At 44.5% G+C, this 26,363-nt stretch overlaps 1 protein-coding gene across 2 annotated transcripts in view; it reads right to left on the minus strand.

Annotated features, from left to right (window-relative positions):
- Nucleotides 1–26,363, minus strand: part of LOC146809618 (myosin-7) — a 94,814-nt gene that overhangs the window by 66,432 nt on the left and 2,019 nt on the right. The window contains exons 2-7 of one of the 2 annotated variants that reach the window (XM_085616464.1): nt 24,974–25,036; nt 22,021–22,229; nt 19,130–19,273; nt 17,887–18,043; nt 16,032–16,059; nt 530–632 (exon numbers count right to left, since the gene is read on the minus strand). In XM_085616464.1, the coding sequence (XP_085472590.1) occupies nt 530–632; nt 16,032–16,059; nt 17,887–18,043; nt 19,130–19,273; nt 22,021–22,221 (633 nt within the window). In that variant the 5' untranslated portion in view covers nt 22,222–22,229; nt 24,974–25,036. The remainder of the gene's footprint in view (nt 1–529; nt 633–16,031; nt 16,060–17,886; nt 18,044–19,129; nt 19,274–22,020; nt 22,230–24,973; nt 25,037–26,363) is intronic. The other variant, XM_085616465.1, reaches the window with a different exon arrangement.

Below are 26,363 nucleotides of genomic sequence, written 5' to 3' on the forward strand. Positions count from 1 at the left end.
AAAATGCCTTGACTTTTGTGAGCCCCTATAATATTCTTACATATTGCTCTGATAACTATACACCAAGCAGCGTTTGTCTTTTTCGGGGCTTCCAGTTTCTCATGCAGCTGTTTACCAAGTGTTTCCCGAAGTTGTGAGATGGGAGTTCAGAATTTTATTCAAACACCTATAAATGTAAATGTTGACTCTAACCACTATGAAACCACCCCTTGTGAAAATACTACTTTGTTCATTGGGAGCCACAGTGGGAAAAGATAGGGCACATTTAGTATGAATGTCCCTGAAATGATGACGTCCATGCCTGTTATGCAACGGTGCGCAGAGCTGGGCGGGGAATTGGTTGCTTGAGGGAGGTTTGGCTGCAGAAATGGTTTGGTCTGACGGGGGAATTGGTATGGAAATGGTTTGGTAGCGAAAGTCTTCTGCAAGAAAATCATTGGTGCGAAATGGATTAAACTGTTGGTGGGAAGGGGTGGGCGGGGGTATGGGTACACGAAGAGCCTCTCAGTGGCCTCCCAGGTGCACAAACCTTGCCGCTTTCCTTCTTCTTATAGTCGCCAATGGCCGCAATCACAGCAAAGTACTGGATGACCCGCTTGGTGTTCACCGTCTTCCCGGCACCGGATTCTCCACTGAGGATAAAGAAGGACGGGTGGAGAAGGTGAGTCAACGACAGGGGTGGGAGGTACAAGAAAAAGAGGGAACTCTCTCGCCGTCTCTCTATATTATATCAATATGTAACATATGCATCCCTCTATATATATATATATATATATATATATATATATATATATATATATATATATATATATATATATATATATATATATATATATTACCTACTGGCGGTCGCCAGTAGGTAGTTATAGTTAGGACCACGTTTCCATAGGAAATCCGCAACAATCTATTTTGAATAACTTTGGCGTCGGTCGACGAATCCTCGCGAATTTTTCAAAATAGGTGGGGCGCTACGCTCCGCTCCTTCCCTGAAAGTCTCGGGGGGATTCGTCAAGCGGGGGCTGAGATAAAAGGGGGGTCCCAAAACGCGTTTTTCCCATGCATTTTTCCATAGGACCTTTAGACAGGGCTACAGCCCGAACGGCTGAACAGAATTACTAGAAATTTGGCAGAGAGGTAGTCCTCAGGTCAAGGAAGTGCCTTTTGTAGGTTTGGTGTAAATCTGTTCAGTAGATTCTGAGAAAATAGCCTTTAAATCAATATATATTTCTGAGCCAGCTTACGGTGCGCTTACGGTACGCTTACCGTACGCGTACGGTGGCGTGCGCGAGCGCGATTCTGATTGGCTCTTAGATCTTAGTAAACATTCGAATCGGCCGAAACCAGGAAGCGGCGGCCGCCATTTTCTCTCTCGCACTGAGAGTGATGTTTAAAATCTAAAGCACAAAAACATGTAAAGGGGCTGTTTAGACAGCTCCCACACACATAGCAATGTTGAGGGAGTCCCCAAAGATCCCCCAAGGCCAAAAACGGAATTTTTATTTTTTCGCTAATTTCGCCGATTACGCTTACCGTACGCGTACGGTAAAAAATTATAAAAAAAAAAAAATTATCCACACTCTCCCCACCCCGTGTGCAATTGGTGCCCGAAGTGCACCAATTGTGCATGGCTTATTAAAGATGAGTTAAACTAAAATATTTAAAAAAATAATAATAAAAAAAAAATTATCCACACTCTCTCCACCCCGTGTGCAAATGGTGCCCGAAGGGCACCATTTGTGCATGGCTTATAACATATACGAAAAATTAAAATATTACCTTTCAAAACGAAGTGCATCATATGTCCTCCATGTGCGCACGGTGCGCGAAGCGCATCGTGCGTACATGGCCCATCTAGCGTAACGTGGGCATGCGGTGCGCATAGCGCACCGCGTGCCCACCGTGCGTGCACGGCACTAACTGCGTAAAGTGGGCGCGCGGTGCGCGAAGCGCACCGTGCGCGCACGGAACGAACTGCGTTAAGTGGGCGCGCACGCCACGAATGGCGTAAAGTAACTTAGCATTTAAAAAAACTTACAAATTCACTGAAAAAACCATAGGTTTCACACACGTTATAGTTAGGAATTAGCATTTAAAAAACCTTGCAAATTCACTGAAAAAACCATAGGTTTCACACATGTTATAGTTAGCGGAAATTTTACTGATAAAAAACCAATGAAATTCCCCCGTTATAGTTAGTGCAGGCAACTATAACTCACGCGACCGCAATCTTCTGCTGATGACATATGTGTCTTTATGAAAAAAAAATATTTGTAATATATGTATAGCTAAAAATGTATGGAAGAAGACATGGGCAAATAAGTGTCTAAATACAGTATTAGCATCAGCAGAGGATTGCGGTCGCGTGAGTTATAGTTGCCTGCACTAACTATAACGGGGGAATTTCATTGGTATTTTATCAGTAAAATTTCCGCTAACTATAACATGTGTGAAACCTATGGTTTTTTCAGTGAATATATATATATATATAGAGAGAGAGAGAGAGAGAGAGAAAAGAGAGACAGAGTGCACGGGAAGTTAGAATTATATATCTGATATATTTCTGTATGTGTATATACACACACATATATATATACACACATACACACACACACATATATATACACACACACATACATGCAAAACTATATATATATATAAACACCATTGGGTATGATGCGTACAGCACTGCCGTATACAGAGCATTATGGGAACTGTAGTATTGACTACATGTCAAGTGGCTATGAATTTATAAACACCTGTGTTTTGTGGAGTCGAGTTTCCCTATGATTAAGGCATTTCCGCCGAAACGCGTCAGGTAGTTGCGTGTATGCAGCCTGCAATATTGAATAAATGCTATATATATATATATATATATAGATATATATATATATATATATGAAGAGAGAGGGAGAAATAGCATCTGGTGGTTTATCAACCTACTTAAGTACAAGCATACCATGGTCTTATGAATCGATCGGGCTGGGACAAACTTGGATTCAATGTTTAAAAATGTTAGTACCACAAGATTGCATCAAAGGCCTGCCACACAATTACAGGGAAAAGTCATTATTAATATGTGATGTTTATATTCATCCAGCATCAAAGGCAAAACATGAGAAAATCGCGACTCTCAAAGCATTACTCAAATCATTGCAATCCACCTTTCCACAAGCGGGAACTGTAATGTCAGGTGATTTTAACATGTTTCTATTGCAAGTAGACCAAACACAAAACAAACAACGAAATTAATTCAAAGGGAAAATAATCCCCCTTGTGGTTACAAATTACCGCAAAAAAGATCACCACGGCCAATCATGTGCTTCAATATTTGCTGAAATAGGGATGATAACTTTAAATGGATGCCTTCCCCAAGACCAACCGGCGGCACCAAACAGAATAGTCAAGCAAGCACACTCTGTTCTAGATTACACAATAGTGGACATTGAGCTACTGCAAATGATCTCTAGTTATCAAATCACCCACAGACTAGAGAGTGATCATAGTCTGCAGTCAATTGTTTTTAGCATTAATATCTCAAAAGCAGCTGAAAGAAACGATCTGTCGGAAATCCCCAGTCCATACAACTTAAAAATACTCGGGTGGAATGGCAAAAATGCCAGTGAAATAATGAATTACTTAAAAAAAATCTACCGGCAACTAGAGAAGAACAAAGTTTGGAACAGCAGTTGGCTAATTGGGAAAATATGACTATGTTGCCCATTTCCAAATTTCCATCAAAGATCAACTATAACGGAAGCAAACCCAGGACAACAACATCAGAGTTCCTTAGCTAATTAGTAGGTAAAAAAATGCCATTAAAACGGGAAATAAGAAACCTATGTGGCAATGTCCAGAGCATTAGCGAAGGTGCAAAACAGCAAATCCACCAATTGAGGCTAACATACAAAAAAGAGGTGTGGATGGCAAAGAAAACACACCAAACTGAAATTTGGTTAAAATTACTGGAAACAAGTAAATCAAATAAAAAAAATAAGAAATTTTGGGCAGAAATAAACAACATAGCAAATGGATCCTTCCGCCAACACAACGCAAACATTCTAGAGGCAGACTGGATAGTCCATCTAGCTCAAAATGAAATGGATAAAACTATACATCAAGTTATGATCACAAACCACATCATTCAGTATCACCAAAAAAACAATTGTTCAGAAAATGCGCTTGAAGGAAATTGGATTCGAATCAACCAGGTTCAAACGATCATAAAAATACTAAGATCTAGTGGAGCCCCATGCCCAAACGGCTTGCCAAATGTACTTTTCAAACAAGATACATAATTTTGAGAAAAATTTCTCACTCCACTGTTTAGCTATGCTTTTCAAACAAATAGCATACCAGCATCCTTGAGAGGCAGCATCCTACATCCGATATTCAAAGCTCGCATTAGATCGGCGAATTATAGGTTAATTGCTTTAATCGATGTAGAGTCTAAAATATATGCGTCAAACCTCCTGATGGCCATAGAATAATGGGTCACTTCTGGCAAGATTCTCCCAGTTACCCAGACAGGCTTTAGACCAGGCACAAGTACGATGTGTAACCTTCTGGCCTTGAACCTTTTTGTCGAAAAAGCAAAGCAAAAATCAAATTGTACACCTGCTTTGTCGATCTAAAAGCAGCTTTCGACATGGTACCGAGAGACCTCTTGTGGCAAAAGATGACAAATTGGGGTATTCCACCTCTGCTACTAAGGGCCATTGTAAATCTGTCTACATCCACCTGGGTCCAGATAAAACCAGGCAACGGTGAAAGAATCACAGCAAAGATTCCAATGCACATCGGCTTAAAGCAAGGATGTGTGCTGGCTCCTAGTCTTTTTAACATCTTCACCGCTGACCTAGACAAGAGGCTATCAGAAGTCCAAAGTGACCCTCCAAAGATTGCACACGTTAAAGTAAGAAGTATGCAGTATGCAGACGATATTATTCGATGTAGCCAGACTCCAGTGGTCCTACAGTGCCTGATTACAAAGCTGCTGGAATACACAAAGGAGCTCGGTTTGTCTATCAACTATAACAAAACAAAGGTCATCTGTTTTTCAGCAAACACTGGGCCAGACAGAAATAAATACAAGTGGTATGCAGCAGGAAACATCATAGAGCAGAGCGCCTCCTATAAATATCTGGGAGTAGTGGTTGATTTAAGGTTCACACTTAAAGATCACCTAACAAATAGAAAAGCTCAAGCAAATAAATTACATTTCGCCTTAAACATGTTAAAATCAAAATTAAAGTGTCCATCAAATTCCCATCTTCTAAAAGTTATTGCCGCTAAGTTTCTGCCAACCCTCACTTATGGCTCTGAATTATTCAAAGGTCAAGAAGCAAACTTTCTGAATCTCCAACAATCAGGCCTATTTAAACAAATCTTTCGGATCCCGCAGTTTGCATCTCAAGCACAAGTGCGCTTGGAATTTGGGTTATTAAACCAACATCCGGTTAGGCAAGCAGCAATAATAAAAATGTGTTGGAAACTAAAAGCAGCACAAGAGGAATCTCTGCTTGGGCATTGCTGGACTGAAATGAAGAATCAAGCAAAAGGAAAAAAGACTGGCCTACAATACTTGAACAAGCTTTAACAACGCTCAATATGAATGATGCCTGGAACACCAACTACAGTTTCACTGCATTCAAAAAAATTGCCAACAACGCTGCAAAACAAAAAGCTTGGTTGATGGACAAAGCTGCCCTTGAAAAGAAAAAACATGCCTGGATGGTTCTATCCTCCTATGAGATTCAATCACTACAACCGTTCCTTGTCTATCATATAACCCCATCAATCCAGCAATTGGTACTTTTGATCCTGTTGGGAGCCTTTAGTTCAAAAGATCAGATCCCAACAAGGAAAGAAACATGGCCAACCATGCTTTGCAGACTGTGTGGCCAGGCTGAAGAGACTATTTTTCATCTACTGTGTATTTGCCCAGTTGTAAACAATTTGAGACGGTATTCCTTGCTTCACGTAATCCGTACTCTCCAAATCAGATCATGTCGGCCGGCTGTAATGTTACTGCTAAATAGCTATTCGTTACAGACCTCATGTAGGGCCGCCAGATTCTTGCAAAAAATGTGCACATTATTACTAAAATCAAATAAATAACGTTCATATTAGTGCCTTTAAGTGCACAATGGCGGATACAGAAGGACACAGAATACACACATTGTTTACTTGATTTTAACTACGAAGCATATCACTGGATTCAACAGTGTTTATTTGATTTTAACCATGAAACATATCACTCCACATATTTCAAGGTGACAACACCACACATAGTGATTTTATGGCACGACACGGAGGCCAATATTATGCAATATCCTTTTATTGCCCACTCACACAGCAGCAACAATTAACAAGAATTTAGAACTTTGAGCACATTCTGAACATCTATGTAGTCCAGCAACAGGCAGCCATCTTCCTTCTTTTATTGCTGCTGCTCACAAGATAAGTAATCTTTTCACTCTCCTCTCATTCTACCTTTATATCTGCTTTTAATGTGTGATATTATTGATTACATGTCTACTTAGACCTTATTAGATCATTTACGATATGCTATGCTGACTGCATGCCTCTGAGATGCTAATTTACCGAGTACAAGCCATTTATGCTATTAACATCCTTTTCCTCTCCTTACTCCCTAAGCTTTAGCTGCCCCTCCTCTCCGCTTGTCAAGCGAGTCTGCCCTTAATTGAATGCAGTAATTACCCCAGTCTGTCTCGTCACTCGAGTCTGCCAATAATTGATTGCGCTAATTAGCCCAATTTTCAAAAGACGCGTTGGGGCCTCGCTCACACCAGCGCGGCCCCGCACGCCCTGCCTTTCTCTTTAACCTGCCCTTCATGCCGACATAGATTCAAAAGAAGCGCCGGGGCCTCGCTCGTATCAGCGCGGCCCGCGGCCCCTACCCTTTCAACAACACGACTCACGTTAGAGCCTGCCGTCGCGTATGGGAGCCAACTCCCAAAATAAATCGCTTACCTCAAGTACGACTACTCCTCGGGCCAATTTAATACTGATTCCTTCCCCGGTTTGGCCGCAACTCCCAACGCGACCGCACCGGCAGCTTTTTCAATCGTCAAAGATCAAATAAGGAAGTGAAGCCTCGACTTCACAATTTAGAGGAAAGGCCCCTGCTTAAACATTAGGCACGTCAGGATATTGTGCATTCTACACACAAATGACAGTTGCAACTCGAAGGAGAGCGTCGTTTTACTCCAGCTACCCCTTGCTGAGCCAATATTTAATCTAATCCCACAAATTAGACTATCCTATTAAATAGCTCCATTATATAATTATTACTACTTATATATAGTTAGTTTTAACTAATACAGTTATTTAAAACGAAAAAAAAGAATGTCTGAACAATTAGACTCCTTAGTTGAGGGGAAGTTAGAGGAATTGGTACATAGGGCTTTAGGGAAATTGATGGGGTCGCTAGATGACACCATCAATACAAAATTAGAAGTTCTTTCCAATAATCAACCAACAGACCAACCTGGATGCTCTTACTGGCCTGATAAATCTCACAAAAAAAGGCCATCAGGTGACTACCCTCATAAAAAATCTAAAGGGGTCATTGAGGGCTTACCGGATGAAGCCGGTGATGGACTCAGTGTGCTCGACACTGTGGATGGGCATGAAAGAGGCCCGGTTTCCCTATATCCAGCGAGTCTGACGACGACCAGACATACAAGCCGGAACTAGAATTGTCCTGCTTTTCAGAGTTCGACTCTGACTACAAGAACTCGCCCACGACCAAAAAAGGGACATCTGATGAGGCATCAAAGGCCTCTGGGTCAAAGATGGGGATTCTTGACCCACTCGGGGACAACATGTTTGATCCCCTCCTGATAAAACATCCCCTGTCACCTGAATGGACCCCCTCCCAGCATGTGGCCGATTATATTACCTTCTGGTTGAGAAAGGAGATCCCCAAGGATGTTAGATCTCGTTTACGATCAGAATTTTCCCGGCCATCCCTCCCCGATAAGATTTCCATGACGCCCAAACTCGACTCAAAGGTCGTCTCATTTATCAACAAGGGGGGAAAAGACCCCAGAAGAGGCCTAGACAGAGGCTTGAAGTCTTGCCAGGATAGACTCCTGGATATTACTGGCCCCCTTACAAAAATCTTCCAGTTGGCCGAGACAACTTACCTGAACGACTCTCAGGTTGACCCCAAAGAACTACGAGAGTGGGTGCAGAGAGCTGTTTGCCTCCTTGGCTATGCAAATACGGCTTTTTCGAACAAAACAAGGAAGAGTATCCTCTTGAAGCTTGACCCCAAACTCATTGAGCTCACCAACAAAGAAGGGGGACCTTCTTCCCTGGGCCTACTTTTTGGCGATGATTTCATTAAAGAGATGGAGAAGTACGTGGGTATCTTCAGCTCCATACAGAAGTCCCAAAAGGAAATAAGAAAGGTGTTCCATGATAGAGTTTTTACAAGGGACGGCCGAACAAAGGGATGGTTCCCCGGCCGAAGTACACCTTCCTCTAGATCCTACATGGCACGAGGCAATAGGGCCTTTCAACAGGCAGAGAGGCCGTTTCCGGAATACCAGAGGCTATAGAAGACAGAAAAATTCTCATCAGGTACGTCACATGAAAGACCCTTCAGATTCCCCTTCAAAGGTGGGAGGAAGGCTAGCCCAGTTCTGTGGAAACTGGAACTTAGTGACACAAGACCCTTGGGTGCTACAAACGGTCAGGGGATACCGAATAGAATTCATAGACACACCCTCTCAAGACAAAATTCCAAGGGAAATGAACTTCTCCCAAGACCACTCAAAATTGGTGACAAAGAAGGTTCAAGACCTATTGGCCAAAGGTGCCATCAAAGAGGCAACCGATTCAGGGGTTGGCTTTATCAGCAACATTTTTTGGTGGAGAAAAAGAACAAAGAGATGAGGCCAGTAATAAACCTCAAAGATTTGAATGAATGGGTGGTCTACCGTCACTTCAAAATGGAGGGTATATACCTCTTAAGTGACATCTTAAGGAAAAGGGATTGGTTAACAAGATTAGATCTCAAAGACGCCTACCTTACTATCTCCATTTGGCCTCCACAACAAAAATACCTTCGCTTTACATGGCTAAACAAGATCTGGGAGCTCTTCAGTCTCCCGTTCGGACTATCCTCAGCACCCTGGTGCTTCACAAAGGTACTCCGGCCGGTAGCAGCCTGGCTCAGGGCAAAAAGTGTAAGGTTAATAATATACCTAGACGACATCCTAATAATGTATCAGTCCAAAGACATTGTATCCCTGCATACCCAGTGGCCAATAGAGATATTAGAGAAACTAGGATTTGTAGTAAACCTAAAAAAGTCATGCCTAACCCCAGCACAGGACATTCAGTTCCTGGGGTTCATCGTAGACACCCTCCACACAGAGCTACGCTTACCCAAAGACAAACTAAAAAAGTTACTGAAAGAAATAAAGAAGCTCTTACTAGAGAAGACTATTACACTAAAGAGCTTAGCGAGAATCCCAGGCCTCCTATCCTCAACCATTCAAGCCATATTCCCGGGCCCACTCTACTATCGAGCCCTCCAAAGACTAAAAAAGAGATGACTTCACACAAATCATTCATACTCTCAAATTTTGCCTCTAGATCAGGAGTCAAGGGAGGAACTAGAATGATGGCTCAAGAACGCTCAAAGCAAAAACCAAAGGAAATGATGGACGGAGTGTTGAACATTGCAAGCACTCACCCCCAGTCAACTGATCTGGGTTTAATCCATCACCGTTCTTTAGCCCACTCTGCCACCCCAGTTCAGACATGGCCACATGCAAATCAGTCTGACCCTGTGCCTCATGGGAACAGTCCAGCCCGAACTGCCAAGCCATGTCTTCCCTGGACCGGAAACAAGCTTCCTAGGACCGGTTTCTGGCATTTCAGCAGCCTTCAGCCAGGCTTGCTTGAATCCAGTGGCAAAGTGAGCAAGGGACTCACGTCTGAGCATACCCTGCCAACTTATGGCGAACAAAGCAAAAACCAAAGGAAATGATGGACGGAGTGTTGAACATTGCAAGCACTCACCCCCAGTCAACTGATATGGGTTTAATCCATCACCGTTCTTTAGCCCACTCTGCCACCCCAGTTCAGACATGGCCATATGCAAATCAGTCTGACACTGTGCCTCATGGGAACAGTCCAGCCCAAGCTGCCAAGCCATGTCTTTCCTGGACCGGAAACAAGCTTCCTAGGACCGGTTTCTGGCATTTCAGCCGTCTTCAGCCAGGCTTGCTTGAATCCAGTGGCAAAGTGAGCAAGGGACTCACGTCTGAGCATGCCCTGCCAACTTATGGCGAACAAAGCAAAAACGGAAGGAAATGATGGACGGAGTGTTGAACATTGCAAGCACTCACCCCCAGTCAACTAATCTGGGTTTAATCCATCACCGTTCTTTAGCCCACTCTGCCACCCCAGTTCAGACATGGCCATATGCAAATCAGTCTGACCCTGCCTCTCATGGGAACAGTCCAGCCCGAACTGCCAAGCCATGTCTTCCCTGGACCGGAAACAAGCTTCCTAGGAAAGGTTTCTGGCATTTCAGCCGTCTTCAGCCAGGCTTGCTTGAATCCAGTGGCAAAGTGAGCAAGGGACTCACGTCTGAGCATACCCTGCCAACTTATGGCGAACAAAGCAAAAACGAAAGGAAATGATGGACGGAGTGTTGAACATTGCAAGCACTCAACCCCAGTCAACTCAAGCATGGAACGGGAGAGCAATCTTCAGGGAGAAACCCAAAATGGTGATAGATTCAGACGCAAGCCTAGAGGGTTGGGGAGCAAAATTCAGAAGTTTTTCCACAGGGGGACGTTGGTCAGACAAAGAGAGGAACATGCACATCAACTGCCTGGAACTCTTAGCGGGCTCCTTTGCAGTCCGCAGTTTCAGTCAAGAAAGGATGAAATGCTGTGTAATGCTTCGCATGGACAACATTTCAGCAGTTCAATATGTGAGCAAGATGGGAGGGCCTCATTCCAAAAACCTAGCAGACCTTGCGAAGGAATTTGGGGATTATTGTTTGAGCAAAGGAATTTCAGTTGTAGCACAACATATTCCTGGTCTGAGCAATGGAGTAGCAGACTGGTTCTCCAGGAACTTCAGAGACTCCTGCAACTGGAGACTGAACAGGGAGATTTTCCTACATATCCAACACATATGGGGGCCCTTCAACATAGATCTTTTTGCAGACAGATTGAATGCTCAACTGACGCATTTTTTCAGCTGGAAACCAGACCCTCAAGCTGCTGGGGTAGATGCCTTCCTACAGGACTGGAGAGGTTTAAGGCCATATTCCTTCCTGCCATTTGCCTTGCTACCCAGATTCCTCCTGCAAACACGCAGATTCAAGGAAACAGTAGCAGTGGTAACTCCACTTTGGAGATCCCAAGCCTGGTTCCCCATAATCCTGGAAATGTCAGTAGACTTTCCCCTGCTCAAACCAGGAATGTGTTGTGCTACAATTGAAATTCCCTTGCTCAAACAATAACCCCAGAAGTCCTTCGCTGGGTTCGCTAGGTCTCTGGAATGTTGTCCTCCCATCTTGCTCACATATTGGACTGCTGAAATGCTGTCCATACGAAGCATTATACAACATTTCATCCTTTCTTGAGTTAAACTGTGGACTGCAAAGGAGCCCGCTAAGAGTTCTAGACAGTTGATGTGCATCTTCCTCTCTTTGAGTGACCAACGTCCTGCAAAGTGCAAGGAGGGGCCCCCTTCTGGACTTACTCAGGAGCTCGCAGGACAGTGTACTGTGCTCAGGGGGCCCCTTGGAGCTCGGGGCCCCACCGCACTGCGGGGGATGCGGGGGCCTTTGTTATGCCACTGACGTCCCCCTGTGGAAGAACTTCTGCATTTCTCTCCCCAACCCTCCAGGCTTATGTCCGAATCTATCACCATTTCGGGTTCCTCCCCGAAGCTTGCCCTCCCGTTCCAGGCTTGTGCGTTCTTGAGCCACCATTCTAATTCCTCCCTTGAGTCCTGATCTTGGCACAAGGTTTGAGAGTATGAGTGATTTATACGAAGGCATCTCTATTTTAGTCTTTGCAGGGCTTGATAATAGAGTGGGCCCGGGAATATTGCTTGGATGGTTGAAGATAGGAGACCCAGGATTCTCGCTAAACTCTTTAATGTAATAACTGTTTCTGATAAAACCTTTTTTATTTCCTTGCATAACTTTTTAGCTTGTCCTTGGGTAAGCGTAGTTCTGTATGAAGAGTGTCTACGATAAACCCCAGGAACTGAGTGTCTTGTGCTGGAGTTAGGCATGACTTTTTTAGATTTATTACAAATCATAATTTTTCTAAGATCTCTATTGCCCACTGAGTATGCAGGGATACAACGTCCTTGGACAGACCCATTATTAGGATGTCGTCTAGGTATATTATTAACCTTCTGCTTTTTGCCCTGAGCCAGGCTGCTACCGGCCAGAGTACCTTTGTACCTGGTGCTTCCAGGGTGCTAAGGATAATCCGAACGGGAGACTGGAGAACTTCCAAACTTTGTTTAGCCATGTTAAGCGGAGTTATTTTTGGTGTGGGGGCCAGATGGGGCTAGTAAGATAGGCGTCCTTGAGATCTAGTCTTGTTAGCCAGTCCCTCTTCCTTAGGATGTCTCTTAGTAGGTATATTACCTCCATTTTGAAGTGTCGATAGACCACCCATTCGTTTAAGTCTTTGAGGTTTATGACTGGTCTCATCTCTTTGTACTTTTTCTCCACCAGAAAGATGTTTCTGATAAAAACCAACCCCTGAATCGGTTGCCTCTCTGATGGCACCTTTGGTCAATAGGTCTTGTACCTCCTTTGTTACCAATTTTGAGTGTTCTTTTGAAAAAGTGATTTCCCTTGAGGTTTTGTCTTGAAAGGGTATGTCTGTGAACTCTATTCTGTATCCCATGACCATTTGTAGCACCCAAGGATCTTGTGTCACTAAGTTCCAGTTTCTACAGAACTGGGCTAGTCTCCCTCCCACCTTTATAGGGGAATCTGAAGGGTTTTTCGTGTGACGTACCTTGTGAGAAGTTTTTGTGTCTTCTATCGCCTCTGGTATTCCGGAAGCGGCCTCTCTGTCTTTGGGGATAGAAGTTGGAGTAGGAACCATAGGTTTGTTGGAAGGACCAATTGCCTTTTGCCATGAAGAGTTTGAGGAAGGTGTACCCCGGCCAGGGAACCGACCCCTTGTTCACCCGGCCCTTCCAAAAACTCTATCATGAAACACTTTTCTTATCTCCTTTTGGGACTTCTGTATGGAGCTGAAGATCCTTATGTATTTCGCCATCTCTTTTATGAAGTCGTCGCCAAAAAGTTGGCCCTGGGAAGAAGGTGCCCCTTCTTTATTGGCGAGTTCAATTACTTGGGGTGCAGTTTTAAGAGGTTCTTCTCTTGTTGGAGAGAGCCGTGTTCGCGTTGCCAAGGAGGCAAACAGCTCTCTGTGCCCACTCTCGCAGTTCTTTTGGGTCGACCTGAGAATTGCTCAGGTAAGCTGTCTCTGCCATCTCGAAGATTTTAGTAAGGGGGCCAGTAATGTCAAGGAGTCTGTCCTGGTAGGACTTTAAACCTCTGTCTAGGCCTCTTCTAGGATCTTTTCCTCCCTTGTTGATGAAGGACACGACCTTTGGGTCGAGTTCAGGTGTCAATGTTATTTTATCAGGGAGGGATGGTCGGGGGCACTCGGATCGTAATCGAGATCTTACTTCCCTAGGGATCTCCCTTCTCAACTAGAAGGTAATATAATCAGCCACATGCTGTGAGGGGGTCCATTCAGGTGATAGGGGATGTTTTATCATGAGGGGGTCAAACATGATGTCCCCAAGTGGGTCAAGAATCCCCATCTTAGACCCAGAAGCCTTTGATGCCTCATCAGATGTCCCTTTTTTAGTGGTGGTTGAGTCTTCGTAATCAGAGTCGAACTCTGATGAGCAGGAAAGTTCTAGTTCTGGCTCATATGTTTCGTCGTTGTCGGACTCGATGGATATAGGGACAACCGGGCCTCTTTCACGCCCATCCACAGTGTCAAACACACTGACTCCATTACCGGCGTCATGCGGTAGACCCTCAATAACCTCTTTAGATTTTTTAGTTTTTTTATGGGGCAGGCACCTGATGGTCTTTTTTTCTGAGATTTTTCAGGCCAGGAAGAGCATCCAGGTTGGTCACCTACCTGGTTATTTGAAAGGATTTCTAATTTTTTATTGATCATGTCATCCAACAACCCCATCAACCTTCCTAAAGCCCTATTTACTAATTCCTCTAGTTTGCCTTCAACTAATGAATCTAGCTGTTGTTCAGACATTTTTGTTGTTTTTTGGATTAGCTATATTAATTGGGTAATTGCCTATTTATGAGTATTAAATTAAATGATGGGCCAGCAGGGGGCAGCTCAGGATAAACGATGTTCTGTCGATGCTCTCTTTTGTTGAAACTGTCGTTAAGAGCTTCAAAAAAGTACTTGTGAGGTGCTTGTTATCTGGAGGAAGGGTCTTTCCTCTAATGGTGAAATCTAGGCTTCACTTCCTCGTTCTGTGAGGGCAGGAGGTTCCGATGCCGTTGCGTTATGCTTTCAGACAGCACCGGGAGATATAAGTGGCGAGAAGAGAAGGCGGCTTCGAGGTAATGTTATTTTAATTTAAATAACATAATGAGGCCTAAGTATTCGCCGGCTGGTTAGATCCAGTCGCGTTATCGGGAGTGAAGAAAGAAGAGAGCACGCGGGGCCGCATCAGGCATTGAGGCAGTGAACATAGCGCGACGGGGCCGTGCGAGTATAAGTGAGGCCCCGGCCCATCTTTTGAATCTGGGCCGGTTTGCGGTGACGGGTAGGAATAGAGAAATTAATACATTTATGAGACAAGAAATAAGTCTCCGGTAGGAGAAGCGTAATAAAAGCGCTAAAGTGAAACAAACCCTGGCAGTGGGGAAGAATGTGAAAAGGGTAGGTAAAACGAAAAGTGGAAACACCTAGGGTTAAAAGGTTAGCATCATGCTGGCATTAATAATAATAAAGTTCAAAGGATTACATACAAGTATACAGTGTTGAAACAGTATACATATATATATATATATATATATATATATATATATATATATATATATATATACATTATGGTAATAGTAGAAAACAGAGATAATTTCAGAGGAATGTAGAGGCTACTTATCTGGTGAGCAGCAGCAATAAAAGAAGGAAGATGGCTGCCTGTTGCTGGACTACATAGTTGTTCAGAATGTTTTCAAAGTTCTAAATTCTTGTTAATTGTTGCTGCTGTGTGAGCTGGCAATACATTTAGGCGTCAAATTGTGTTACATACCATGCTGCTAAGCCGATTTTATACACCTTCATTGTTTCACTGTTACAGTGATACGCATACATTCATTTTTGCACATGATTTTAGTTATGAAATTGACTTTGATTAAGTGATTTGTTTATGGTGTATATCGCAATGTTGGACATGGCTCCAGATACTCATCCCGTAATATCTAGTTTACATTTGCACTTTGCACGCGATCTCAGCTAATAATATAGATTGCAGATTTTACTAGTGTTATTTTATATAGCTCACATTACATTTTGCTCTCGATCCTAGCCATTTAGCAGAGGATCAGCAGCACTTATTAGACACTTTTATTTTGCACATGATTTTAGCTACAAGATAAAGGATGGCTTTGATGGAGGAGCAACTAATGTATAGCTGACTTGAACACAATTCGCAGTTGATTAATGTCGAATTTGTAAACATGAATACCTACTTCTGTTCTTGTCTTTTTCCTTTTTAATATATACTCTTTGTAAATTTTATGATTTTTAATACAAAATTGTAATGGTTTTAATTAACTATATGCAAAAAACATTTACTTACATTTTAGCAAGAAAGCAGACATAGAAAGATAGGTGAGAAAAGACAGTACCAAAAGGCATGTGGGCCTTCATTCTCAATGAAGAAGGAAACAAAGACAGCTAAGGGAAGGAAAAGATTGGCTAAACAGATGGGCGGGGAGTACTCACGTGATCAGGATGGACTGATTTTCTCTGTCTGCAAATAGAAAAAGAGAGATTACAGAAAAGAGCGAAGAACTGTAAACTCCTATAGAAAACTGAGTTTAATGTACACAACTCTTTCACTGCTAAGCCATGGCGATAATGGTTAATGCAGTCTGTGCTGTGATCAGACTCCCTACAAGGTGGTGTCCAATAGGTATCGCACTAGGAAAGGACCAATGATAAGATCCAACATGGCCAGGCGCACCCTTCAGATAGTAGAAGGGACGTCATTGGTTGTGCCATGGGTAAGTGTCCATCGTTTGTGTCACTCCCCCAAAGGTTGTGATGTCATCAAAGAGTGCCCAGTACTGAGGCATTTAAGCTATCACAAAGCGAGGAATTGGACTCTTCTTTCCTCGACCACGCACCTGTATCCCAGAATAGACACATATCCATTCACACCTGGAGAAAGGTGGAGTTTCTAGCAGGAAAGAAAGGGGACCTCCCATAAATTAGACTGATTGCCTGGCCCCTTGGCTGGGTGTTGATTTGTGGAGGCACAGAGCTGGCAAGAGAGGGGACTGACCTGCTGGTGGTCCTGGACCTTTCCGCCCTACCCTGCGCTGCCTAGAGTTGGCGATTTAAGGGGGCTTTCGCCTGGTGACAGGTACCGCAGCAGGGACGGAGCACTATGCAGCGCCCCAGTATTATGTGTTGGTCTTAAGGTGCGGGCATTTTACATCGCTCTGTGAGATAGAGGGGAAGTTGTCATTAAATGTATGCTTTTGCCAGTAGTCCTTCTGCTGTCCTTGGGAGGGTGTGATGGATGCATAAGGAAAGAAGGGGCCTCCTGGTACAATGCATTCTGGAGAAGTTACACTGCAATGGAGAGTTCAAGAGACAATGTTGTGTCTTGCGCAGTTTTCGCTCTTTTTGCCTTATCTTGCTCTCTTGATTCTCATAACCAATGTGTATGTAACTACAGTTTTCATTACTTCCTGGAACTGTGTGAATTAAAAGACTACGTCCTGGTAGAACCACCTAACCGTACACAGTCTCTCTCCTCGGGGATCAGGGAGGGTTGGGATGCAGTTTCAGCTGGGTACAACGACTTGTGCATTGTGAGCGCGCTATGAACCATGACACACTAGACTAGAAGCACTGTAGTGTAAGTAGCATCCTGCACACTACCACTCTTCTTTTTCAAAACACAAGGATTAACACTTAATCACCATATTTACAAGGTTTGTTCAAAGTGTTTCCTCACTACTCATACCAGGTTTAGGAGAGGTATTATGATATGAAACACAAAACGATGAGATCAAGGAAGGACCATAAGTCAACATTTGGCGTAAGTGTATGCTCGGTTTGTCTCATGGCCACTGCTCTGTACACATCACACCCCTCCAATCTCCTTCCCCCACCCTCTTGTCACCCGGAGCACGAGGTGTTGTTCAGTAAGTGAGGCGGTGAGGGTTCTGTCTTTAAAACCAAACACTACCCAAGAAGGCTGGCCTGCAATGCTGTGTAGAACTCATCGGACCTGACTAATGCATGAAGACAGACATCACAGAAAAAGCATATGTGGAAGACGTAAGCAACTGAACAGAAATGATACATCGGGTTGTAAGGCTGACACAACTGGTAATGGGTTAAAAACTATAATAATCGCCGTGAAGTTTTATTTCCCTGCACCGCTAAGAGATTTGAAAAACTCAGCCCGCACTGGTGGTTGGCCAGTTCCCCCCCAGACCAAGGTGGAGTATGGGCAGGGGAAAAGCTCGCCTTGAATGCCTACAAAGAGCAAGCAGAGATGGACTCCCCCAATGGTGTGGATTCCACAAAGGGTAGTCTGGTCTGGAGTTGGTGTGGCCCTTACCTGTCAGCATGTACTGATAGGCATTGTCAGAGATGGAGAAGATGTGGGGCGGAGCCTCCGAGCGCTTCTTGCCCCTATAGGCACCGACCACCTCCTTGTTGTACACGGGCAGCATCTTGTAGGGGTTTATAGTCACGCAGAAGAGCCCGGAGTAGGTCTGTTAGGAGAGAGGAAAGAAAGACAACTGTGCAAATAGCCTAAAAAAAACATGGCACACTCCAGCAGCGTGGGACTCAGACTGGCACCCCTGAGACACCCTTGTGAAATGACGTTCTCTCGTTACAGGACCTTTACCCTATCTCTTTCTCTCTTTTGATGCTGGATATGGGTGAGTGTACCTTCAAACATGAGAAGCCGGAGGGTCAGTGGGCTCACAGTCAGTTCTGCACACTCTGCTTCATGAGTCCTGGGTTTTCCTCAAGAAAGTGCTTTCTTCCCCTCTCACTCAGTTGGTGGATTCATGACTCTGTGAATGTGTAACCTGGGACTCTGGTACCTCTATGTAGAAGTAATTATTCTACAACTGTGTTAGTATTATTTGTCGCTTCCTAGCCACTAACCTGCATTGCTGTATTCAGTGTCTTCTATGTGTCATCCTTCATGGTAGATAGAGTGATTCTCAATATATCAATTTTTTGATATAGCCATATTTCTCGGCTTGTTTATGCAGCGGTTTCCTGCATTCTTCCTCACACCCAAATAATGTAGCTTTGGCCAAAACTTTGTTTTGGGAAATTAAACTTTTTGACAATTCATCTTCTGATAAAGACATCACCAACCTGCCCAAGGAAAGATGGTACGATCCAACCTTGGAGATGACTTCTTATTCAACTACAAATAGCACAGACCCTTCAGATGATAAGCCACTCAAATAGGGGAAGGCATGAACCAGCCCATTATGTGCTCCCCTTGAAGCTGCCAGCCCTGGGACAGATGCTATTGTCCAGACTGCAACGGGGTTTCCTTTGAGGAAATCAGATGCAAAACAGGAACTATGAGCAAGTCTTGATCACATTCTGTTCCAATGGTGCTGTATCAATGCTGGGGTATCTTCTCTTATATGGGAAGCAACGCTAGAAAAAATGGCAGAATTGTCCTTTTGGTAAGGCACTCGCCCCACGGTTAGGTGGTATCAAGCAGGATGGTGTGGATGGGCTATCTAATGGGCCTGTTGGTTAATCTGGTCTGGTGGAGTTTTTGTCTGGTAGGTTGTTGGGGGCTGCAGAGACATTGAGGTACTCACATAGATCATCCAGGATGCGTAGCGCTCTTTGAGGTTATACAGCACAGCGGGCTCGTTGAGAAAGGTCAGCATGGCCATGTCTTCGATCTTGTCGAACTTGGGGGGGTTCTGCTGCATGACCTGGCTGTCCTTCACTGTGACCGTCTGTAAGAAGAGAGACAGGTGAAGAGCGGGTGACAAGAGAGACTGTATCGTTGCCTCGACTATTTACAGAGCTCGATTGGCTTTCATCTAGTTTTGTGCTATACAAATATCACATGCCTACATAGATCCATCATTATATACATGTTTAGAAAGAGACCACAGACTCCTTAGAACCGTATGAAACCACTTTTGATGACCAACATGCCTCAATGCCCACTTAAGAGGCTAGTGGAACATTTTGGCTCACAATAAACCTCTGTTCTGTGCACTGACAGCACAGAATGCATTGCTCTTTTTAAATATGATAGTAAGTTGTGCTTGTAATTAAGACTAATCAAACATAAGCTAAGAAGCATAGGCACTTATTAAATAATATACAGCAACTTAATTAACATAGTTAGACATTGTCTTAAAGCAAATATAGGAAAACCAGTGACGGCTATTACAGAATCTCAGGCTATAGTGGCACAGATTTCTTGTGCCATTAGCAGAGAACGGTGCCAGACCACGTGTGATCTTTACGCTGGCAGCTTTAGTGTATCACCACTACCCTTTAACCTACTGCTCTGAAACTTAACCATGAGCGTGCTATCCAAAGGCTGGGGTCTTAAAGGAATGGTACAACATCTGCAGGTTTCATAGAAAAAGACTTCCCACCTGACAAAGCCACAATTCTGTCAGACCATGTACCGGAATGCTACCTTAACCCTGGGGCAAGACTCAGTAGCAATGAATGAAAACAAAGGATATTTTAAGGGGCAAACACTTTCCAAACAAAAACGTCTAATTTGAAACCCCCAGTATTTCAAGGGAGGGGGTTTATCCCCCTACTCTCACACACACCATTCTTATAGACTTATAGACTTGCAGCTTTCAAAGTCTCCAGGTCTTGAAAACCGTGGACACAGCTACTTAGTGACTGGATATGTGAGCCTGAAGTTAGGCGAACTAGAAACATTTTATTGGAATGGAAAGAAGTGAGAAACGCCAAAACAAGCTAAGCAACAGCAGATGTCCCTTGTTGCATCCGAGGTCCGCACTTCCCCTAGACATAGAGGACCTAAACGCTAACTGTGGTGCCTGCTTACGCCCTAGCACCCTGCGGAAGAGAGGACCACTTCACCTCCACTGGGATCCCAAGGAATGACATCCACAAACATCTGCATAGAGGTGTTCCCCAAAGACACAACATTGCATATCCAGTGGAGATAGAAGAGTCTCTTCTCTGGTTCACAGTGAGTCAGAATCCCTGCTGGTTTCCACCCATCTCCACCACAAAAATGTGCCACTCCTTGGAAGGGTTCACACGGGGCGTCACCAGGGGCATCTCACTCACAGTGTTGACTGTGAAATGTATTCTACCTGGCGGCTCAAAAGCAACTTTTAATCTCATAGTCAACGCAACTCAGTACTAAGGCTCCAGCATGAGACGCGGCAATCGGACACGCAGTGTATGAGTAGAAGCGACAGTGGCAGGGAATGAGAGAACAAGACAGGAGGTTCATGGTACGGCGACTCAGAGAAAGGGTGGGAGGTCCATAGGGAGAGAGAAGAGTGAGGGGGATGAGCAAAGAGGAAGAGGGGTCCAGAGTAAGGTAAGAGAGGGAGAAAGGGGAATTAGAGAAGAGCACAAGAGGTCCTTAGTAAGGGAGAAAATGAGGAAAGGAGACTGAGAGAAAAGGAAGAGAGGCTCAGCGTGAGGGAAAAGATGGAGAATAAGCAGTGAGGGGAATGAGAGAAGAGGATGAGAGGTCCAGCGTGAGGTAGGAGATTGGAAAGGGGAATGAGAGAAGAGGATGAGAGGTTCAGCATGAGGTAGGAGATGGGGAAAGGGGAATGAGAGACGAGGATGAGAGGTCCAGCATGAGGTAGGAGATGGGGAAAGGGGAATGAGAGAAGAGGATGAGAGGTCCACCATGAGGGAGGAGATGGGGAAAGGGGAATGAGAGAAGAGGATGAGAGGTCCAGCGTGAGGTAGGAGATGGGAAAGGGGAATGAGAGAAGAGGATGAGAGGTTCAGCGTGAGGTAGGAGATGGGGAAAGGGGAATGAGAGACGAGGATGAGAGATCCAGGTTGAGGTAGGAGATGGGGGAAGGGGAATGAGAGAAGAGGATGAGAAGTTCAGGTTGAATGAGAGGTCAACAGTGAGTTGGAAGACCGGGAAAGGGTTGAGGAGATTTAGAGAAGTCAAATGAGAGATCCAAAGGTATATCTTAAGAGATGGTTGGGCAAACACAGAGCAGTGAAGAAAAAGAATAGGAGTGAGAATTATAAAAAAAATGTATAGGGCACAGGGGGCATCCTTGCATGCCTGTGAACGCTCTGTTCAGTACAGGCCTTTACTCATTCCCAGAATCCAATGTATAGTGAGACTGCTGAAACACTGCCATAACCTTCACCTTGTTGCAGTCTTTCTTCTCACCACAGCCATCTCCTGGCCAAAATCACCCCATCCAGTGACCTACAAGGCCACAGGGAGGTGCAGGCATGGAAGATGGGCCTAGGTGCCCTCTGGTTCTGTAGTAAAGGACAGCCACGATTGGGATCGATCACATCCCTGGGCCCCAAGTTTCCAGCATCTGCTTGGACCATGATAGCTACATCTCTGGTCCCTCCATTGCCAGGTCACTTAGTCCAGCATCTGCTTGGACCATGTGAGCTACATCTCTGGCCCCTCCATTGCCAGGACACTTACTCAGCAATGCCCTTGCCTTGCTTCAGCTTTGCCCCTTTCTTCAGTCCTTACCTTTCCTGTTTCGGTGTCAGCAGTGACCTTGTCGTTGTCCTTGCTGGTGATTTTGGCCTTCACATACTCATCCTTTTCATCGGGCACAAAGACGTCCTTCTTCATGTCGAAGGGTCGCGTCTGCATTTCCAGCCGCTCCTTGTCCGACTTGCGGAGGAAGGAGGCTGCAGCGCCAAACACAGACATTTCTGCGTCACCCATGGTGGAGGCTGCAGTCAGAAAGGAGGGACAAGCTTTACTCACTCTTCTAAAACTCACATTTATGCAATTTCCCACTCTTCTAAATAGTTAGGGCTAGTGACATTGTGTAATGAGTGGCCGCGATTAAGTAAATTAAACTAAGTTGAGACTCCATGGGCTCTGATGAATCCCATGAACTCCGTAGACTTCTTCCTACAGGTATGTGCATGTATGTGTGGGATCCATGGTCTGCCCACCCCTCTGTGTATGTGCATATATGTGTGGGGTCCATGGTCCGCCCTCCCCTGTGTGTATGTGCATGTATGTGTGAGATCCATGGTCCGTCCTCCCCTGTGTAAACTAGGAGAGCACGGACACTAAATCCTCTGAACTCAAGAGCAGTCAAACCTGCCACTGCAAAGGATGTGTGAGGCACGTGCTCAGTGTGGGCACTGCTGGGAGTGAGGCTTCATGGATGGGTTGCCTAAGCTACACACAGCATGCAATGGGAAGCAAGAGGAACTATATTTCCTGGAGTGTCATGAACTCTCTCGAGATTTGCAAAGGTGACGACATATTGATCCACTGAGTAGGTCCTCATATTTCAGAAGGTTCTTTGCTAGGGAGTCAATGCAGTCAGTTGCTGCAAGACGGAACCTGTTGCCAGGAGTTGGCTTCATCCCACCTTCATTCCACGATGGTTAAGAGCTTCATATTCAGAGAGGTATACTGAATAACATCAGATATAGAGGGGCATATGTACAAAAACGTCTTGCGATGCAGAGCAGAAACCAAAGTTTCTGTGTTGAGTAGCGTGGGAGGAAGAAAGTTGGTCAGCGCCATATCTACAGAGACGGTGCTGTCCTGCTTTCTCCCCACTGTTGGTGTACAACCAGGCTGCAAGCACCATGCACACACCTTTGCACCTTAGCACAAGGGTGGGTGCTTGATGTCTTTCATAGGTTTTGTACTGGAAGGGTACCCTTTCAGTACAAAATACTGTGCTTAGACTAACTTTTAAACTCTTCCTACACTGTATGTGTGATGCTCAGTGCAACACAAATGCAAAGTCGCAAACGATTGGAGAAATAAAACCATTTCTCCTCAATAGCGACAATGTCAAAACAGTGTTATTTTTATGCAAAACCCTGTCTTCTTTTATTATTACATAGGGTTTTGCATCATAAATCATGGATGGTTGCATGGGAACGCCCATGTACTACCCATGGAACGCCCTCTTGATGCAAAGTATTTTTTGCATTACTTTTAGGTGACTTTCCAGTGCGAAACAAGTTTTAAACTGGAAAGTAAATTTTAACTGAACATTTTGCGCCAATTTGAATCATTTTTGTGATGCCAACTGGCACAAATTGTAAGTAAATTACACCCAAGAAGTTAGACTATGAAATGACATTTGTGATGGAGTCATCTTGTTTGTGAAAACAAACTCTATACTAGAGTGATTTTGTCAGATCACAAACTTTACACTGGAGCCATCTTGTTTGTGAAAACGAACTCTATACTAGAGATTTTGTTAGGATTACAAACTATACACTGGAGCCATCTTGTTTAGAATGACCTGCTCTATACTGCAGTCATCCTTCTAGGTTTACAAACTGTCTTCTACAGGCTACTTCGCTTGAATCACATATGGTATTAAGATGATGAACTATGTGTTCTAAGAATTATTCAAATCACAAACCTAATTCTAACCTATTGAAGCTCAAAGAAATCATGCAGTTGTCATAAAGATCAGAGAGTGTGTTATGCAGAGAGTTCACAATATATCTACACCTCTGCAGTGCAGCGTGAGCCCGGCAGAAGGAAGGAGAAGTGAACTCCTACATGCATCAAGTTAGAGCAGTTCTGGCTTCCATGTTCTTTTTAGGTGGCCGAGCCCACCCCTTGAATTCTTGCTAAGGCCGCCCCAGAGGAAGTACTAGCATTTATACAGCACAGGAACACCACAAAGTGCAGGGCTGCAGAAGATGGCGGGTGTGCGGGCGAGCTGTACTGTTTGGTTGACATCCTTCCTATTGAACAGTACAGCACTAAATGAACTGGCAGGAATATAGGAACTAGGGAATACGGCCCACTGTGTGATGCCTCAGGGCTCCCCGCTGTGGCTCACTGGAGTTTCCACTATATTTATACAAAACAGTTGCATAATCTACTCGTGAACGAAGGTGTAGGGCATTGTATCTAAAACAAGACTAGGGGAACCGATAATTCATTCTAGATTCTGATCAGTCCAGTGTGTGCCTGAACAGTGCGACTGGTGCGGCCGCACTGGGCACTGACCTGTGGAGGGGACGCTGATCTCCGGGGGGCACTGTGTTTAGCAATAACTTATGATTGGAGAGATGAGGGGCACTTTTGCCCGGTGGCACTGTGAGAATCTGATACGGTGGTCATGGGATGTGGGGGCGCCACAAATGATAGTCGCACCGAGCACCAGCAAATCAAGAGCATGACCATGTGGTTTTGATCAACAGGTGCTAAAATTGATTACACTCACAGGTACCAATAGCGAAAGACCTCTGGGAATCCAAACATTTAGTAGGCACAAGCTGGAACCATAACAGATAAGAAGTGGGTCTCGTAAGCACTGATCCCCCCAGCAACTTGAGATTCTGTCCAGTCTTCACTTGGCCAACCAGAATCTCCCTACCAATTTACCAGAGCTCTCTGACTTCCACAAATCCACACCCTGAAACCACAGAAGGACCATGCAAGAAATCTCACTTGAACGAATTCTCACACTTTTACTCACCTTACCTGGGAGGAGGCGGAGAAGGAAGAGGTGGTGAGGGAGGAGGCGATGTTCAGGGAACCCCTGCAGGGAAGACAGGATAAGTATGGTGAGATATGACACTCAACAGAGCAGTTCACAAGTGAAGGGATGCGCACACACTATGTAACATCCCCTCAGTGACAACATGACTACACTCATCATGAACAAAGCCAGAGGGAAGACATGAGCATACTTAGTAAATGTGACACACAACAACAGACCCTGAGGGGGGACATGAGCATACGCATATACCAGCTGACCTCAATGTTTCCGTCTCTCATTCACATCAAAGACCACATTAACCCCACTTCTGCCCACATGCACTCCCAGACACTACACATCCTGAGGTTCTCTTGAATCACAGAGAGTAGCATAAAAACAGCTGAAGACACTGGCACATGCCACATTACACTACTGGGGTCATGGCACAAATATGCACCTCCTCAGCTCTGCAATCCTGAGTATTTTGGTGGAAAGCCTTAAAGTCAGACCCATAGTGTAAGTATATTATTATGTTTTCTCCATTAAACAGTTTATTTTTATATGGTGAACGAGTGATCACTAATGACTGGGCCTCGTGGTGCTTTGTGCAGACATCAATTCTGCTTTTGCTTTGGTCAATCCAGCGGAGACGCTGCACTGAGGGATTTCATTCTCGAATAACATTGGAGCGAGTGAGCGGTTTTGAGGCTGTGGGTATCCTCAAGAAGTTGTTCTGCAGAATTGTCACATTGGAGCAATGGATCTTGTGTTATTCCAACCAACCTAGGTGGGTGTGCTACAGAGTCTTTCTTCTGTTTCTCATCTGAGGTATACTGATCCCAATTTAGGTTCTAATTGAAACATGCCGCTTTGAGCTCTTGCCTCCCTATGTCCGTGCAGTTGGAACACTCCTGGGTTGAGCCTGCCATTCCTGGTCCAGAAGTGATCACTGTTAGGATCTGCCTGTCTCTGTGTATTCCTGTCCTCTTGTTTTCCTTGCCCACCTGAGTATTCTCTCAGGTTCTTTTTCCCCAAAGCTTCTGTTCCTTAGTTCTCAGTCGCATAAAAGTCCTTGTCCTGGGGGTTCTATGTCTCAGTCTCCTGAGGACAGACAGACTGACAGAGATAGAACAGACAGGTAGACCTGTAATCAGGCATGTAAACACCTATCCAGAGACAGATCAGTGGAAAAGGCACAGCTCTCCTGTCTGTACCCAATGAGGGTTAGTACTGCTTCCTGTGGCAAGTGAAAGATTGCTGTCCTGTCTGAGGCAGGCGAGGAGAGGTTCTGCTGTTGACACTCAGCAAGATATCAATCAGAAGAGCAAAGGAATGGTCTGCCAGTGGTGAGGGATAGCTTTGCTGTCTGTGGCAAGTGAAATATATC

The sequence above is a fragment of the Triturus cristatus genome, chromosome 7 (genome assembly GCF_964204655.1).
Source record: "Triturus cristatus chromosome 7, aTriCri1.1, whole genome shotgun sequence".
NCBI lineage: Eukaryota > Metazoa > Chordata > Amphibia > Caudata > Salamandridae > Triturus > Triturus cristatus.